The sequence below is a fragment of the Hyaena hyaena genome, unplaced genomic scaffold, assembly GCF_003009895.1.
Source record: "Hyaena hyaena isolate Hyena2069 unplaced genomic scaffold, ASM300989v1 scaffold_195, whole genome shotgun sequence".
In the NCBI taxonomy this organism is placed as follows: Eukaryota; Metazoa; Chordata; class Mammalia; order Carnivora; family Hyaenidae; genus Hyaena; species Hyaena hyaena.
In genome coordinates, this window is record NW_024080827.1 from 1,054,132 (window position 1) to 1,070,267 (window position 16,136).

At 40.6% G+C, this 16,136-nt stretch overlaps 1 protein-coding gene across 4 annotated transcripts in view; it reads left to right on the forward strand.

The window, feature by feature from the left end:
* CC2D2A (coiled-coil and C2 domain containing 2A) overlaps positions 1–16,136 on the forward strand; it is a 132,993-nt gene that overhangs the window by 99,491 nt on the left and 17,366 nt on the right. For 2 of the 4 annotated variants that reach the window (XM_039241550.1, XM_039241553.1), the window contains 4 exons: positions 1,475–1,571; positions 2,261–2,359; positions 5,082–5,258; positions 10,579–10,782. In XM_039241550.1, coding sequence (XP_039097481.1) covers positions 1,475–1,571; positions 2,261–2,359; positions 5,082–5,258; positions 10,579–10,782 — 577 coding nt within the window. The remainder of the gene's footprint in view (positions 1–1,474; positions 1,572–2,260; positions 2,360–5,081; positions 5,259–10,578; positions 10,783–16,136) is intronic. The other 2 variants (XM_039241554.1, XM_039241551.1) reach the window with 2 other exon arrangements.

Below are 16,136 nucleotides of genomic sequence, written 5' to 3' on the forward strand. Positions count from 1 at the left end.
AATGGAGCCCCGGGGGGAAATGGCCACAGTGAAAGGTTCTGTAGCTAGTGAGCCGGCTCAAGATCCAAGAGCCTGACACCAAGTCCTATTCTGCTCCTCTTGTACCACAATGGACAAGAGCAAAATGGGAAAATGTCCAACTTTTGAAACTCAGGTTCATTGTTGGGACACGCCCATGCCTCTCCAGGCTCTGGCTTCTTTGAGCCCTAAGCTTCCCATTCCCTTGACCTCATGGCCCCTACACTACTTTTCTTTTGTTCCTCGTCTCCCTGACTCTGGAAGCTTCAAATAAACTCCCTAGTCTGTAGCTCCCTATTTTCCATAATTATGCTTTCTTCCTCCGCAGAAATAACACAGAGGGATTTAAAACTTTGATTAAATGATTTTGGATATTTAAGACTCATTATTTCAGATCTTGAAGCATCCTTAGAAATTACCATTCTACCTTTATAGAAAAGAAATTAAGGGGTGACTCAGTCAGTCGGTTAAGAGTCCAACTTCAGCTCAGGTCATGATCTCACAGTTTGTGGGTTCGAGCCACGCTTCAGTCTCTGTGTTGACAGCTCAGAGCCTGGAGCTGTCAGATTCTGTGTCTCCCTCTCTCTCTGATCCTCCCCTGCTCACATTGTCTCTCTCTCTCAGAAATAAATAAAACGTTTTTAAAATTTTTAAAAAAGAAATTAAAACCCAAAGATGGGAGATGACTTGCTTAAGGCCACATAGTACCTTAGAGACAGAGCAAGGATTAGAACTAGTTCAGTCAGAAGAGAGGGACACATACCACTGTTGTACATAGAACAAGCATAAAGAATGAGAAAGCATAAAGAATGAGAAAACATAAAGGCAAATGCTTGACATACGTGCCATAGCCCAGTTTTGAGTTGTACCACAGAGCAGCCTGCTTGGGCCAGGCCTGGCTGGACTCAGAGCAGCCATAGTACAGGAGATGAACCTCACCCCTGCACTGCTTTAGTTATCTGCGGGGAAAGTGAGTGCGAGGCAGGGGCCACTCCACCAGCCATATGACTCTAAGAGGTTTGTGACTGGGGAATGGTCTGCTGGAGAGGCATCTTCTAGATCCCAGTTGCTTAGGAAATCTGCATTCTGGCACATTGGCCAGCAGGCGACTTTGAATGTAGCCTTTCCCCTGAGCCACCCCAGCCATGGCCAGCTGGCTCCCCAAAGAGCTCCCCACACAGGTTGGAGGGGATGACAAGAGACTCCACAGGACAAGCCAGCAGACAGCGAGTTTCTCTCTCTGCACGGGGCCTCTAGCCTAGTGCCCTTTCCACTTGAGTATAGGGATTATGTTATCGCATCCCAGTATAAAGATACATATTTGAGATGAAAGCACTGCTTTTGATCCTCATATCTATGCTCATATTTGGGCATTTTTCAAATTGTGACATTTGAGTGCTCGTTGCTTCCATTTTGCCTGTGTTCATAGTCACTGGTCACATGTGCCCATTTGCAGGGCTCCCAACGGAGACTACAGCACCACCAGTTTGCAGTCAGTGAAAGACGACGTGTTCATTAACATTTTTGATGAGGTGCTCTGTGACGTCCTTGAGGTGAGTTCACAGCGCTGAGGAAGACGTCTGCGTTCATTTTCATGCCCTCCACTCACTGCAAGTCGCTAACACATTTCCCATCTCTGTGGTGTTTGAAATGTTTGAAACTTGATATGTATAAATGGGAAAGGGAGAAGGGAAGAGGGGAATTAGCTTTTTTCTTTTGTTTTTTATAACACCCAGTGCTCATCCCCACAAGTGCCCTCCTCCATGCCCATCACCCCCCTCCCACTCAGCTTTTTTCTTTTCAAATAAGTGTCTGCTCCATTCAGAAACTGCACTAGGTGCCGTGCATACAGGGTCTTAATACTAGAATAACTTTGTGAAGTGGACTGTTAAATCTCCAATTTACTGGGGCGACTGGGTGGCTCAGTCAGTTAAGTGTTCGACTCTTAATCTCAGCTCAGGTCTTGATCTCAGGGTCTTGAGTTCAAGCCCCACCGTGGGCTCTGTGCTGGGGGTGAAGCCTACCTAAAAAAAAATTAGTGATGGGGAAACTGAGGTTCAAAGGGGCTAAGTGACATCATTAGGGTCACAAAACGATTAAGTGACTGAAGCAGAATGTGACTTAGGGCTGTCTAACCTAGTTCACGGAGTTTTAGCCAAACCCCCACTACCTTCCTGTGACCCCATTAATTAAATGCGAGGCTGAAGTTCTCAAACAATTACTGCTTCCCACCTTCCTTCAGGATGACCGTGAAAGAGGAAGTGGAATCCACACCCGTATTGAGAGACACTGGTTGGGATGCGTGAAAATTCCATTTAGCACAATATATTTCCAAGCCAAGGTAAGCACCTAGAGTCAGAATTCCCTGGGAATAGGGAATGGCTGTGTCCATTTTTCCTATTACAACTTTCTTTGCAGGTCTGTGCCCTCCACAATGAGGGAGCCCATGTGCAAGTCACTGTCGGAAAGATAAAAAGCCATTGATCTTCGGTCATATTTGCGTGGCTTATTAAACATCGATCTCCCTTGGAGGTAGTCGTTAATGCAGGGCTGTTCCAATCTGAGAATCTTTCTATCACTTACACAGAATTGATGCAGAAGGTGGGACAAAGTGGAAACTTGTCAAAATGACAAAAGTGGCGTGGATGGATGTCAGAAACTAACTTGAAGGGAACCGTCGGGGAACAGTGACAGCCCATTGAATCAAGTGCATTCTATTAATGTTTCTAGAATCCTCGCTATTTCAAACATGAAAAATGCTTAGCAGAGACTTGTTCAGCTAAGTCACTCTTCTTCAGAGTCTAATGATTTTGCTTAAGGGGACCCATTAGGTTAACAACTCTTGAATGATTTAGTAGCTCCAATCTGGGACAGTGAAAGATTCTGAAATGGCTTTAATATCCTGGTATTAAATCCATGGCAACAGGAGGATTTGAGCCGCAAGACTGTAGCTAATCTCAGACAGCTACAGAGGGAACGGCTTAATTCCACACGTGGTGACCACAGAGCAAGTGGCCACATGGTCCCCGGCAAGCCTGGGGCTTGGATGGGTTGGAATCTCCAGGATAATTGGAATTGCAGTTCTCACCCTAGACAAAGGGACAGTCTACAGGTGACGCTTCAGTGATGTGCTGGCCAAAACATTTACGTGTCCCTCTTTGAACAGATTTTAAATGAAAAAAAGAAAAAAAAATTAACAGCACATCAGTTTGTAAACAAAAGTGCCATGTTATTGGGCAATGTTGAATTTCACATCTGCAGGGGTACTCAGAGGTAACTGCTCCAAATCCCTTCTTGATAAATGAATCTCCTTTACTGTATTCTGGTAATATCCATACTATGCTTGAGTGCCTCTAGAAACAGGGAACTCTCTACTTCATGAGGCAACTTGATCCCTTGGCCATAGCTCTCTGTTACAGATTTCTTCCTTGAACTGGGCCATAATCTATGTGCTTCCCTATTCGTAGGTCCTGGTTTGGAGCTACGCATAACAAGTAGAATCCTGAGTCACTATTACTAGTAGGAATAACTATACTTATCACATATTACATGCCATTACCTGCTAGTGTGTACGTCACCTCATTTAACCTCACAACAACCCAGTAGGCTTTACTGTCCCCATTTTACAGATAATGAAACAAGGTTAGTGAGGTGAAGTCACCTCCAATCCCAAAGCTTACAGGATTCAACTATTACCAACTTCCCACAATGCTCACATTGCTTATCCCTGGGGAATGAGATTGGTACAACGAGAGAACCATTCGACGTTTTGGTTTATACATTTCCTTATTACTTTTGAGAGTGATGTTATTACATTTGTCATTTAAAAGTTTTCTCTGACTCCAAAGCTCGTGCCCTTACGTGTACCTGCAGGGAACACTGGCAGTCTCTGGAGACATTACTGGTTGTCACAGCTAGTGGGGGACCTATGGTCATCTTGTCTGTGGAGGCCAGGGATGCTGCACACCCCCCACAATGCACAGGACAGCCCCCACCACAGACAATCAGGCCCCAAATATCACCTGCGCCCAGGTTGAGAAGCCCTGTCTTAAATCCTAACACCAATTCTTTGGAGACCGTGCCCGTTCCTTTCTGGGTCATCAGATGTGCTCCATTCTTTCAGCTGCACTTTGTACAGCATTGCTTTTGTACCCTTCTCCCCGTACACTCTCACCTGCCTGGGTGCAGGCGTCAGGGCAAAGCACCGATGGAAGGAGGAAAATAAACAACAGCTCACTTCATTCCTCACTGGAGGGCATAGTCACTGAAAGTTGAACTTCTTTCTTTATTTCTTCTGAGACATAAACGCCACCAAAGACTGAAATGAAACCTGGATTCTCTGTTAAGTCGGTAAATTTCAACTTCCAGCTCTGAATAGTTGGGTAGCACTGGACAGTCTTTAATAAACTTATTGTTGTTCTGGCTAAGCAAGAAGGAAAAGTCCTGCTTTGGGGCCCTCTGCAGAAGCCAGGTCATTTTACATAAGTGGCTTGTAATGCATCAAGCCCACATGTCTGGGGCACCTGCTGTGTATACAGAGCACTGCTATATGATGGGGAAGGGGGATAGAAACCTGGGTGAAATATAATCTGATTCACGGAGGGAAATCTGATATCCAGAACAAAGTGATAGTTGTGCATACAACTATAACGTCTGGCAGAATGTGTCATGGTAATAGCAGAAGAAACAAACTGGATGTGAGGCTGCTAGTGATAACAAAATAATTCACAAAGGAGATAACCTCTGGTCTGAGCCTAGAAAATATAGTTAATACTCTGAAAGGGGGGTTTAAAGCCAGGGCATTCCAGAAAAAAGGAATGGCTTCTGGCCAATGCTTACTGAGCACTGAGCATACACCAGGCATTTTTCTTAGTATTTTACATCTACTCATTCAGCACATATCACTACCCTACAAACAAATGGGTACTATTATTGTCTCTATAAATGCACAAGCTGGACCATGTGGAGTGTAATCCAGGATTGGAACCCAGGTAACTAACTGTTAACATCAACCTGAGTACTGGTATGTGCAAGGTGTTTACCAAGTCATATGTTCTTCGCAGATTGATGGGACATTTAAAATAGACATTCCCCCCGTTCTTCTGGGCTACAGTAAGGAACGGAGCATGATTATTGAGCGGGGTTTTGACTCTGTGCGAAGCCTGAGTGAAGGCTCCTACCTCACCTTGTTCATCACCACGGAGCCTCAGCTGGTTCCTGGGGAGTCGGTTCGAGAAAAGGTAACTCTGCTTCACTTTAGCATTGCATGTCTGATGATGAGACACGAGAAATGCTTGCTATGCTTTTATAAACACGGATGCCATTGCCCAAGCAGAGGTCTCCTTGCCAAGGAGTCCATTCACTACTCTCTCAGTCTGGACAAAATGAAGGAGAGATTGTGGATTTGTACTTCCACTGAGCTGATCATTAGGTTGATCAATAACTTAAACTTTCAGGCAAAGTAAGACAAATGTAACACATGCTCCAGGAGTAGATGAATTTTCTTAAAGGACGAAAAAAAAGCAGACTACTCTTTTATCTTGACATTTATCGGCAAGCATGCCAAAATACAATTCCACGTCTAACCTCACGTCCCTGCTTGTCCTGTGTGTTGAATCGATTTATAGGACCATAGGCTTAGAGACCTTCAGGGGTCACCTCATATCAGTGCCTTCGAACAGAAACAAATAAATACATGCACAAGACCTCTAATTCTGGATGGCTCTAGAACCAAGAGTTTCCAGAACTTCCATCTGTTAGCAACTGTTTCCCAACCCTCATAGCTGGGAGACTCTTAATATAACTCGTTTCTGCGGCACTGAGGTGCTCTGTCCTCATTGGTCTGGGGAGAAAGTTACTGATCATGACCTCTTAATACCATAATACAATAACCACCACCACCACTATCATGTACGAAGTTCTTACTGTGTCCTCAGCCCCGTGTCAGATATTTGACATATGTTCTTTCTTAATCCTCACTGCTATGGTATATGGTGGGTCTCCGATTGAGGCGAGGAAAGTGAGGCTCAACCCTCCAGCCTCACCCAGGCAGGAAATACATTTAACAATCAAATGTCTGTCTGACTTGAAATCCTATATATTCAACAAATATTTACTGTCTATGTGATGAGCATTTTTCAGGCACTGGGAATACAGCAGCCTAGAAAAGCAGATAAAAATTCCACAGAGCTGAGGTTCCTGTGTAAGCCCAGCGTATTACCTCCTAAACTAACCTGCACGGATTCTCACGCTGATTGTTTAGTTTATCCATTGCAATTAAGACTCAGATGGAGGATGGGGGGAAAGGAGCACATTCCTCTGTTTCTTTTTCAGCACTACAGTTTGGTTCACCGAGAAACATACCATTACCATTCCCCTTTGCAAGGATTACTGGAAAAATAAATCTACTGAAATTCAAATTGATCTTACAATGTTAGCCTCTGTCACTAAAGCTGTGACAAATATGTTCTCTAGAAAACGTGCCAGAATATATGCATTTCAAAATATTTCTAGGAAGTGAAACACATATTCTGAATGGCTTTCTTTATGTGTAAACTCAAGAGAAAACCAACAAGCATGTTTACACGGAAAAATGCTCCCAGACAAAAGATGATTTTGCTATTTCTCTGTATTCTTACCAGAGAAAAAAGCACCCCATCTGGAGGTGAGATTCCAAAACCTGGGAAAACAGTCTGTGACTGTGACTTTAAGAGGCTGAAAACCAGAGGCTTCTTAGCACCTGGCACCCTTCCGGGCACTGACCTCCCTCCTATCGAGGGACTGGGCTCTGAGACACGGCCCCCTCCCTGAGTCCTGCAACCTTCCCTGCCTACAGCCAGGTAATGAGGCTCTCTGCTTCTGCCTTTGGTGGCATTTCACTGCCCCGCTGTGGCTGTGCGGAGCATTTTTCTTATGCCTCTGAAATGAGAGCTTAAGAAATGACAGGTTCTTTGCTGCTGTTTGATAAGGAAGGCATGTGGACTGAAGCCCCCTAATGCCCTAAACACACAGTGGCAGAAAACACTACTCGGTGATTTCCCCAGCAGATTGTTCGAGAAAAAGAAGCTCTCACCTGAAGCTAATAGAGACCACAACCTGGAATTATTTTTCCACTTGCTAGCAACTTCCAGGATTAGGAGACTGGGGTCTTCCCTCCATCATCCCACAAGGAACCGTTCCATATGACTTTTTAAAGGGATTTACTCATGGAATTTTCTTAAGAATCAGTAGCAACTTCTGAAACTCCTTCAGTAACTAGTTTACATTGTCTTGATAAAAGTAAGTTTTTAAAAATAGATGATTTCTGTTAATGAAGTCTTCCTCTCGTTTCTTTCTCCTTTCTTGCCTCTGGTAGATGAGTGACATGCTTAAAAAGGTATACCAAGTGTTTTTGTTTTACATATGTTGGCCACTAGTTAATTAGGCTTATAACTAGCTACCTTTTGTCCGCTGCTATTTTATGGAAGCTGCTGGATGCTAGTGTGTGTGTGTGGTCCCTTGGCAATGAACTACAGATGTCTGAAGTTCCGTGAAGAATGTCCAGCCTTGTCTTTTGGCCTGTTTCATTGTCAGAAAGATTCTTATTTAGCTTGGAATGTAGGAAAAGTCATAGGTGCGAATGTCACCTCCATGCTAGGCACTATCTCCTATGAAATCTCGGCTTCTTGCCAAGATAGCTGCAGCTGTGACAGTAACTTTTGATTGGTGGAACTATCTCACTGTAGCTATTCAAAAGGATAAGCACATTCAATTTTCAGTAAATATGGACACTAACCTACAAGTCAAAAAACTCAAGCAGGTCAAGAATCTTCCAGATTTCATTTGGAATCAAATAGTGAATTTGTCAGTTAGCCCTTAATTTGTTTCATAATAAACAACCCAAATTCTTTTGGTACTTAGCTTTCCCTTGGTACTTCTTAGATTACTAGTAAAATGGCATACTCCTCCTTAAATCATTGTTTCACTCCATTAAATGGCATCCTGGTGGCCTAAGCAAGTATTGATGACCACTAATAGACACTTATTTAAATGCTTACCTTGTGTATCCTCTGTGCAGAAAGGAACACAAAATGATTCAAACATGGACCCTGCTCTCATAAAGCACTAGTTACATAGTCAAAACATACAACAGCACAGCCAGGTCCAAGTGGTAGAAAAAGGTTTCAGGGTGCCTGGTGTCACAGTCAGTTAAGTGTCCAACTTCAGCTCAGGTCATGATCTTGCAGTCCATGGGCTCAAGCCCCGTGTCTGACAGCTATCTGTGCTGACAGTTCAGAGCCTGGAGCCTCCTTGGGATTCTGTGTCTCCCTCTCTCTCTGCCCCTCCCCTGCTCATGCTCTGTCTCTCTCTCAAAAGTAAACATTAAAAAAAATTTTTTTAAGAAAAGAAGAAGGTTTCAACACAATTTTTTAAACTTGGAAGGCAAATAATCAGTACTGATTGTCCAGGTTTCTGTTGCTTTTACTGAACAATGCTTATTTGGCTTCTTAAGTGTTTCTCTAGCACGTGCATGTTTAGAATCTCTGGTCAAGTATTTGAAGCACCAGATTGCTTATTAATGCTTTCCTCTAGACTAGAAGTTACTTGAGTGCACAGGTTCATATTCATTTATCCACAGTGCCTGGAAACTTTTAGACTTTCAGCAAATATTTTCCAAATAATTGGATAAGTAAGTAAATGAATGAGTTTAAAGGAAACAAGGATAAATTCTACTGGGTATTTTGTTTCATATCACTCTTGTTTCAAATTACAATGATATCTGGCTTCACAATTCTATCCTAGGAGTCTGTGACACATCCATAGCAAAGTCTCAGAAGCTCACCTTTTCCCTTTATTTACATATCCATCATAACCATCTGTTGGGTGGTTCCCATGTGTTGGCACTTTGCCTCAGGTAGGTGGTTATGATGATGATGTTCAGATTCGGATGTCAGGGACATCCCATGAGAACACATAGGAGGCTTCTGAGAACGTCTCCATCCTACCTAACCCCTCACAATCACTACCCCAATTTCTAGGGATACAGCAATCAAATTAGGAATTGGAGCTACAGTCCAGCTCCAGGGTAACAGAAGTCAAAAATATTAAGGATATCCTAGATTCTATCTAAACTCAGAAAAAAGTAATAAGATCTCTTCCCATTCATTCAATCAACAATATTTGTTAAACTCCGCCTATATGTATTATGTGCCAGGTAGTATTCTTGGTACTGGAGATAAAAAACAAAGACAAAACCAAAACACAAGATCTAAACAAAATCCTTGACTTCAGGAATCTTACAGGGAGACAGAGTAAACATACCAGTGGTTTTAAATGCTAATAATAATAATAATAATAATAATAATAAAGCAGAGTATGAGAAGGATAGCTAGGTGCATTTCTATTCTCAAAACAAACAAATTTTCAAGCACTGCCTAGAATCTAAATCCTACTTAAGATTTAACTTTTCTAATAAAATTGTATTTGAGTTTGTCCTGAAACACTTCAAAATAGAAGCAACCATGCATATGTTTTTATACTAAGCAACAGAAATCTTGCAAAAACATTTAAATATCTGCTTTTTTCAAGCCATTTTTTAGAACATGTGTCTAAATGCAACTAAAATTTGTTCTGTTTCATCTGCTTTGAGTTACTAACAAAAGTCTGGGAATCAGGGCTGGCTCAGTCTGAGGAGCATGCAATTCCGGATCTCAGGGTTATGAGTTTGAGTCCCACATTGGGTGCGGAGATTATTTAAAATCTTTAAAGGTCAGGGAATTGGTAGCTAATCTTGGATTAGCGAACAACTTAAAATAAATATAATACACTTGATGTTTCTAGTTCTGTTTCTTTTTTTTCCCTGAGACCCTTACTATTCTATATCACATTCATTATGGATTTAACACTTTTTAACACATCAGTATATATCTGTCGATTTGTTGTGCTTTTTTTTTTTTTCAAAGAAAAACCCAGGACATTTTTTTATATTTGAGGATATTTACATATGAGGACAAAACCACATTTTTTAAACAGTTTATTGTCAAGTTGGTTTCCATATAATACCCAGTGCTCATCCCCACAAGTGCCCTCCTCCATGCCCATCACCCCACTTCCCCTCCCCACCACCCCGAGAACAAACTGAGGGCTGACGGGGGTGTGGTGCATTTAACACGAGTTGCTCAAGCTTTGCATTTGAGATATTAGATTTCTGAGCCCCTCTCCCCTCTAAAACCAATGTCAAAATACATAAAAAACTACTGCTTGCTCTCATCAATCAGAATTAGTACATCCGTCTACATTTTATAGGCTGTTCTCGTTTCCAGAGGACTGCTTGCCTGTTGACTACTTTCTTTCAATCCTGTTCAATATATTTTAAGTATTTAATGAATCCATCTCATTTTTAGATTATAAGTATAATTAAATAAAGCCCTAGGGACACCAGGGCACGACAGTATTGTAAGGGGCCATGTAATAGTAGTTCCTGAGGCACATGTGTCATTCATGTTGACTATAGGATCTCATCACTTTCTACTGTGTCTCCTGTAATCATATGTAAACTCCACGGAGTCTTTGTTTGTGAAGTTTGATTCTCAGGAAGACGAGAAATTGCTTCAAGCAACAGAGAAGTTTCAAGCTGAATGTGCCTTAAAGTTTCCACATCGTCAGTGCCTCACAACAGTGACGGACATAAGTGGAAAAACCGTCTTTATCACTCGTTACCTCAAGCCGTTAAACCCTCCGCAGGAGCTCCTGGATGACTTCCCTGACAACCCACAAGCAACAGCAGTGAGTATTTCATAGCCAGTTAGGGCTGCTGCTAAAAATATGTTAAAATTTCAATATATTGCCCTCTTTTTTTTTTTAATTAAAAAAATTTTTTTTTATTTTTATTTATTTCTAGGAGCTAGAGAGAGAGAGACAGCATGAGCAGGGCAGGGTCAGAGAGAGGGAGATAAAGATTCTGAAACAGGCTCCAGGCTCCGAGCTGGCAGTCAGCACAGAGCCCGACGCGGAGCTCGAACCCACGATCCGCGAGATCATGACCTAAGCGAAAGTCGGACGCTCAACCGACTAAGCCACCCAGGTGCCCCAAATTATTGCCCTCTTAATTACTGTACTTTATAGTACTTAAGATAATCACTATATCGAGATCATTAGGGGTGAAAGAAATGATGAACACTTTTTTTATTACTATGAGGCTCACTTTCTGTAGAAAAGTCTGAAGGTACCAGAGAGGGTAATAATCCTTAGTTCATTTTTTCAGTGAACAACTGTGGGTGCTGACCGGGCATTATACTGAGTGCCGGAAATTAACATTTCAAAGATGCTTCGCACTTTTCACAATGTCTTCATTATGCGTCCTCCATCACTTTAGTGGGATTCGAATCTAGGCCTCTGGCTTCAGAACTCATGCACTTTCTACTATAGCAAGATAACTATTAAGTGTTATACTTAATATTTTAGGGATTGAATTCATTGAATTCAGATTAAGCAAACATTATCTCCAAGATTTGAGGATGTACAGCATGTAAGGCATCGCTACAGAGGCACATCAACACTGGGCCCTTAAGTATACACACGCATTCTCTGGCTGCAAAGCACCATACCCATCACAATCTCATGTGAATAGCAGCCATATGTTAAACAGGCTATTCTTTTATTTTCAAATTTTTATTTAAATTCTAGTTAGTTAACAGCGCAATATTGGTTTCAAGAGAAGAATTTAGTGATTCATCACTTACATACAACACCCAGTGTTCATTCCAACAAGTGCCCTCCTTAGTGCCCATCCCCCACCTACCTTCCCTCCTGCAACCCTCAGTTTGCTCTCTGTAGTTAAGACTCTCTTATGGTTTGTTTCCCTCTCTGTTTTTATCTTATATTTGCTCCTCTTCCCCTATGTTCATCTGTTATGTTTCTTAAGTTCCACATATGAATGAAATAATATTGTATTTGTCTTTGACTGACTTATTTCTCTTAGCATAATACACTCCAGCTCCATCCACATCACTGCAAATGGCAAGATTTCATTCTTTTTGACGACTCAGTAATATTCCATTGTGTATATATACTACATCTTCTTTATCCATTCGTTGGTCGATAGACATTTGGGCTCTTCCCACAGTCTGGCTATTGGTGATAGTGATACTATAAACATTAGGATGCACGTATCCCTTTGATTCTGTATTTTTGTGTATCCTTTGGGTAAATACCTAATAGTGCAACTGCTGGGTTGTGAGGTAGTTCTATTTTTAGCTTTTTAAGAAAACCTCTATACTGTTTTCCAAAGTGGCTTCACCAATTTGCATTCCCACCAACAGTGTGAGAGGGTTCCCATTTCTCCTCCTCCTCACCAACATCTGTTGTTTCCTGAGTTGTTAATTTTAGCCATTCTGACAGGCGTGAGGTGGTATCTCCTTGTGGTTTTGATTTGTATTTCCCTGATGATGAGTGATGTTGAGCATCTTTTCATGTGCCTGTCTGTATGTCTTCTTTGGAAAAATGTCTATTCATGTCTTCTGCCTATTTCTTAACTGGATTACTTTAAACAGCCCATTCTTAAGTGAATACTATAAACTATAACTGTCTTTAGAGAGTAGATAGTATAGGGAGTAGTTGCTGCTAATAAGTCATTAATATATAGGAACAGGGTGATGATGTATATCTTTGCAGATATAGATATATCAAAAAAAAAAAACCCCTGTGTTCCACATTTTACTTACTTTATTAATTGATTTGTATTAAAAACCATAATAGGCCATCCTTCTATTCTTTCTAGCATAGCAAATATGCAAAAAAACTTCTCCCAGGAGAGAACACATAGGAGTGATGAAAAAGATATTTAAACCGTTTTTAAAATCATGCCTGAAACAGAAATAAGGTGAGGGGGGAAAACTCAGAGACCGGAAACAACAAAGCAGATAACACACAGGTGAGAGCCTGGAATAGTGTTTGCTCTGAGGTTGTTGAATAATTCCTAATGCCTGGACCTGGGCTTCAGCAAGCTGCAAGGCTATTGGGGAAAGAGGTAATGTGTGGTGCCAGGGCAGGGAGGAGGGTAGAAGTAGAGACTCAGGTGCAGAGTTGGGACTCTTGATGTAACGTCAATGACAAGTAAGCCAGGAAAGACCTGCTTTGCTGAAGGGAATCCTGCCTGTTTGAGCCTTGACTCTAGATGGAAGAGAAACAAGAAACAAGGAATTCCTAATAACTAAGTTGTATTTATTCACACTGGCAATTGGAATTCACACTACCTGTATGCCCAAACAAAACTTCAGCTGAAATTACAATTGAAAGTATTTCCCTGTTGGTAATGCCCCTAAATCTGTCAGAAGGAAACACAAATCGTTCTAGAAGAATGCCCTTTAAACTCAACCGTAAAGGAAAAAGAAAGTTCCAAAGTTCCAAACAACACAAACATATAAAAGATCACTAAAGAAGAAATAAGTCACCATGAAGAGGGTAAGAGTTAGCAAACATAACAAACTGTAGAATTGGGCCACAAAGACTGCAGATATTAGTTATCAGATTCAGCCAATAAAATAGGTATATTTAATAAGTTTATGAAATCTAGGGAATTGAGAGGCACCTGAGTGGCTCAGTAAGTTGGGCATCTGACTTCAGCTCAGGTCATGATCTCGTCGTGGTCCATGCGTTTGAGCCCCATGTTGGGCTCTGTGCTAACAGCTCGGAGCCTGGCGCCTGCCTTGGATTCTGTGTCTCCCTTTCTCTCTCTGCCCCTCCCCGTCTCATGCTCTGTCTCTCTTTCTCAAAAATAAATAATAATAAACATTTAAAATTTTTAAAAAAGAAATCTAGGGAATTGAAAATGAAACAAAAGAAAAATAGGCAGATCGTTAAAAATATTGCACAGTACTTACAGAAATATAAAATAGAATAATTAAAAATAGAAAATGAATAGCTTAACCAAAACATTGAGTACAGTTAAATACAGAGTTGAGTTACATACAGGTAAGTACAGAGAGAATTAGTGAACTGGAATATACATGCAAAGAAATTACTTGGAATATAGCACAGAGATAGCAAAAAAATAGAAGATAAAAAGGAAAGGTTAAGAGACATGGAGGACAGAGGGAGGAAGACCAAATGATGTATGAAAGGAGAAAAGCAATGTTAAAAGAGAGCTGAGAATGTGTTAAGATTTGACACACAGACAACAATCCTCTGACACAGGAAGCCCAGTATACTGTACACAAATAAATAAAATGAAAGCATCTGGAGAGGAAACAAGATTTTCTACAAAAGAACAATGATTCGACCAATAAACTTTTCAGCTGCACAAATGAAAGGCAGAGAAGGAATAATATCTTTGAAAGGCTGAAAGAAAATAGCCGTCAAACTAGTCATTTATATCTAGTGAAACTGTCTTTCACACAAGCATTGGGAGAATTTACAATCAAAAGAGTCTCACTTAAGGAATTTCTTTAAAACATCCTTCAAAGGGAAGGAAAGCTCTCAGAAAATAGTAGATGCAACACTAAACAGTAGATAAAGAAAATGGGAAACTTGTGAGTCAATGGAGACAGGCGTTGTCTTCATATCATTAATAACAGCAGAGAGGGTGAAAACTAGTGACAAAACAAAAATCCTGGAGAAAATTGCATATATACATAATAAAACTGCATTTTATACATGTATTATATATATGTATAAATATATGTATATTATATATGTGTATATATATATATATAATGTGTGTGTGTACATAATGTGTGTGTGTATATATATATATATGTTAGGACAGGATTGATGAGACTATTTTAATGCCCTTGTATTTCCCAAGAGGAGAGTGATGATATTTGTTAACTTTTAGGTTTAATATTCACATTGAAATTTCTAGATTAATTACTTAAAAGAGTAAAAGAAAGTGTATATAAGTTCCAAATTAACAGGAGATAAAATAATGAAATGAGGGTGAAGATAGTGGGGAGGGAGAAAAAAAGAAACATGGAAAAAAAAATATGAGAAATAAAAAGCACAGAATAAGGTAGTTAAAATAGTCTAAATATTATGATTACCAGTAATCATAATCAAAGCAAAAAGATTAAACTTTCTAGTTAAAAGACTGTCAAGATGCATGAGTGGCTCAGTCAGCTGAGGTCTGACTTTGGCTCAGGTCATGATCTCACGGTTCGTGGGTTCAAGCCCCACACTGGGCTCACTGCTGTCCACTCGTAGCCTAGAGCCTGCTTCCGATTCTGTCTCCCTCTCTCTCTGCCCCTCTCCAACTTACAGTATATTTCTCTGTCTCTCAAAAGAAAAAAAAAAAAACATTAAAAAATAACAAAAAAAGACAAAGACTGTCAAACTAGATTTTTAAAACCATTTATAGTGGAACTTGACAAACTGATTCTAATATTTATATGGCAGTGCAAAGGACAAAAACAGCCAAAACATCTGGAGGAGTAAGAAAATCTCAGTGTAAAGATTTGCCATACCATATACCCAGACGACTTACAAGACCATAGTAATTAAAGTAAAATGGCACTGACACACAGATAACAAAGAGAAAAATGGAAAAGCATAAAAAGTCCACTCAAATATGACCCACTCAAACCTGATGCATAACAAAGCTGGCATTGGAAATTAGTAAGGAAAAGACTGACTATTACATAAACTTCACTGGGATCATTGATTTTTACATATGGAAAAAATAAAAAGATTCCTACTTCACATTATTCAAGGGCAGATAGATTGAGGACTTAAGTATGAATGCTTTTTTTTTTTTTTTTTGAAGTTTATTTATTTTGAGAAAAGGCTGGGCAGGATCAGAGAGAGAGGAAGAGAGACCCCCAAATAGGCTCCCCCACTGTCAGCCTAGAGCCCAGTGTGGGGCTCGATCTTCCGAACCTTGAGATCCGGACTGAGCCTAGACCAAGAGTTGGAGGCTTGACAGACTGAGCCTCCCAGGTGCTCCTAAATATGAAGATATTTTTTATCTGTGTGACTTGAGGTAGGATTTCTTAGACAAGATAGAAAAAGGCACAAGCTATAAAGAAAAGAAAAATACATTTGGCCATATTGAAAGTGATACTTAGGGGCACATGGGTGGCTCAGTTGGTTGGGAGTCTGACTCTTGGTTTTGGCTCATGGTTCTTATTTTTTTTTTTTTTTTTTTT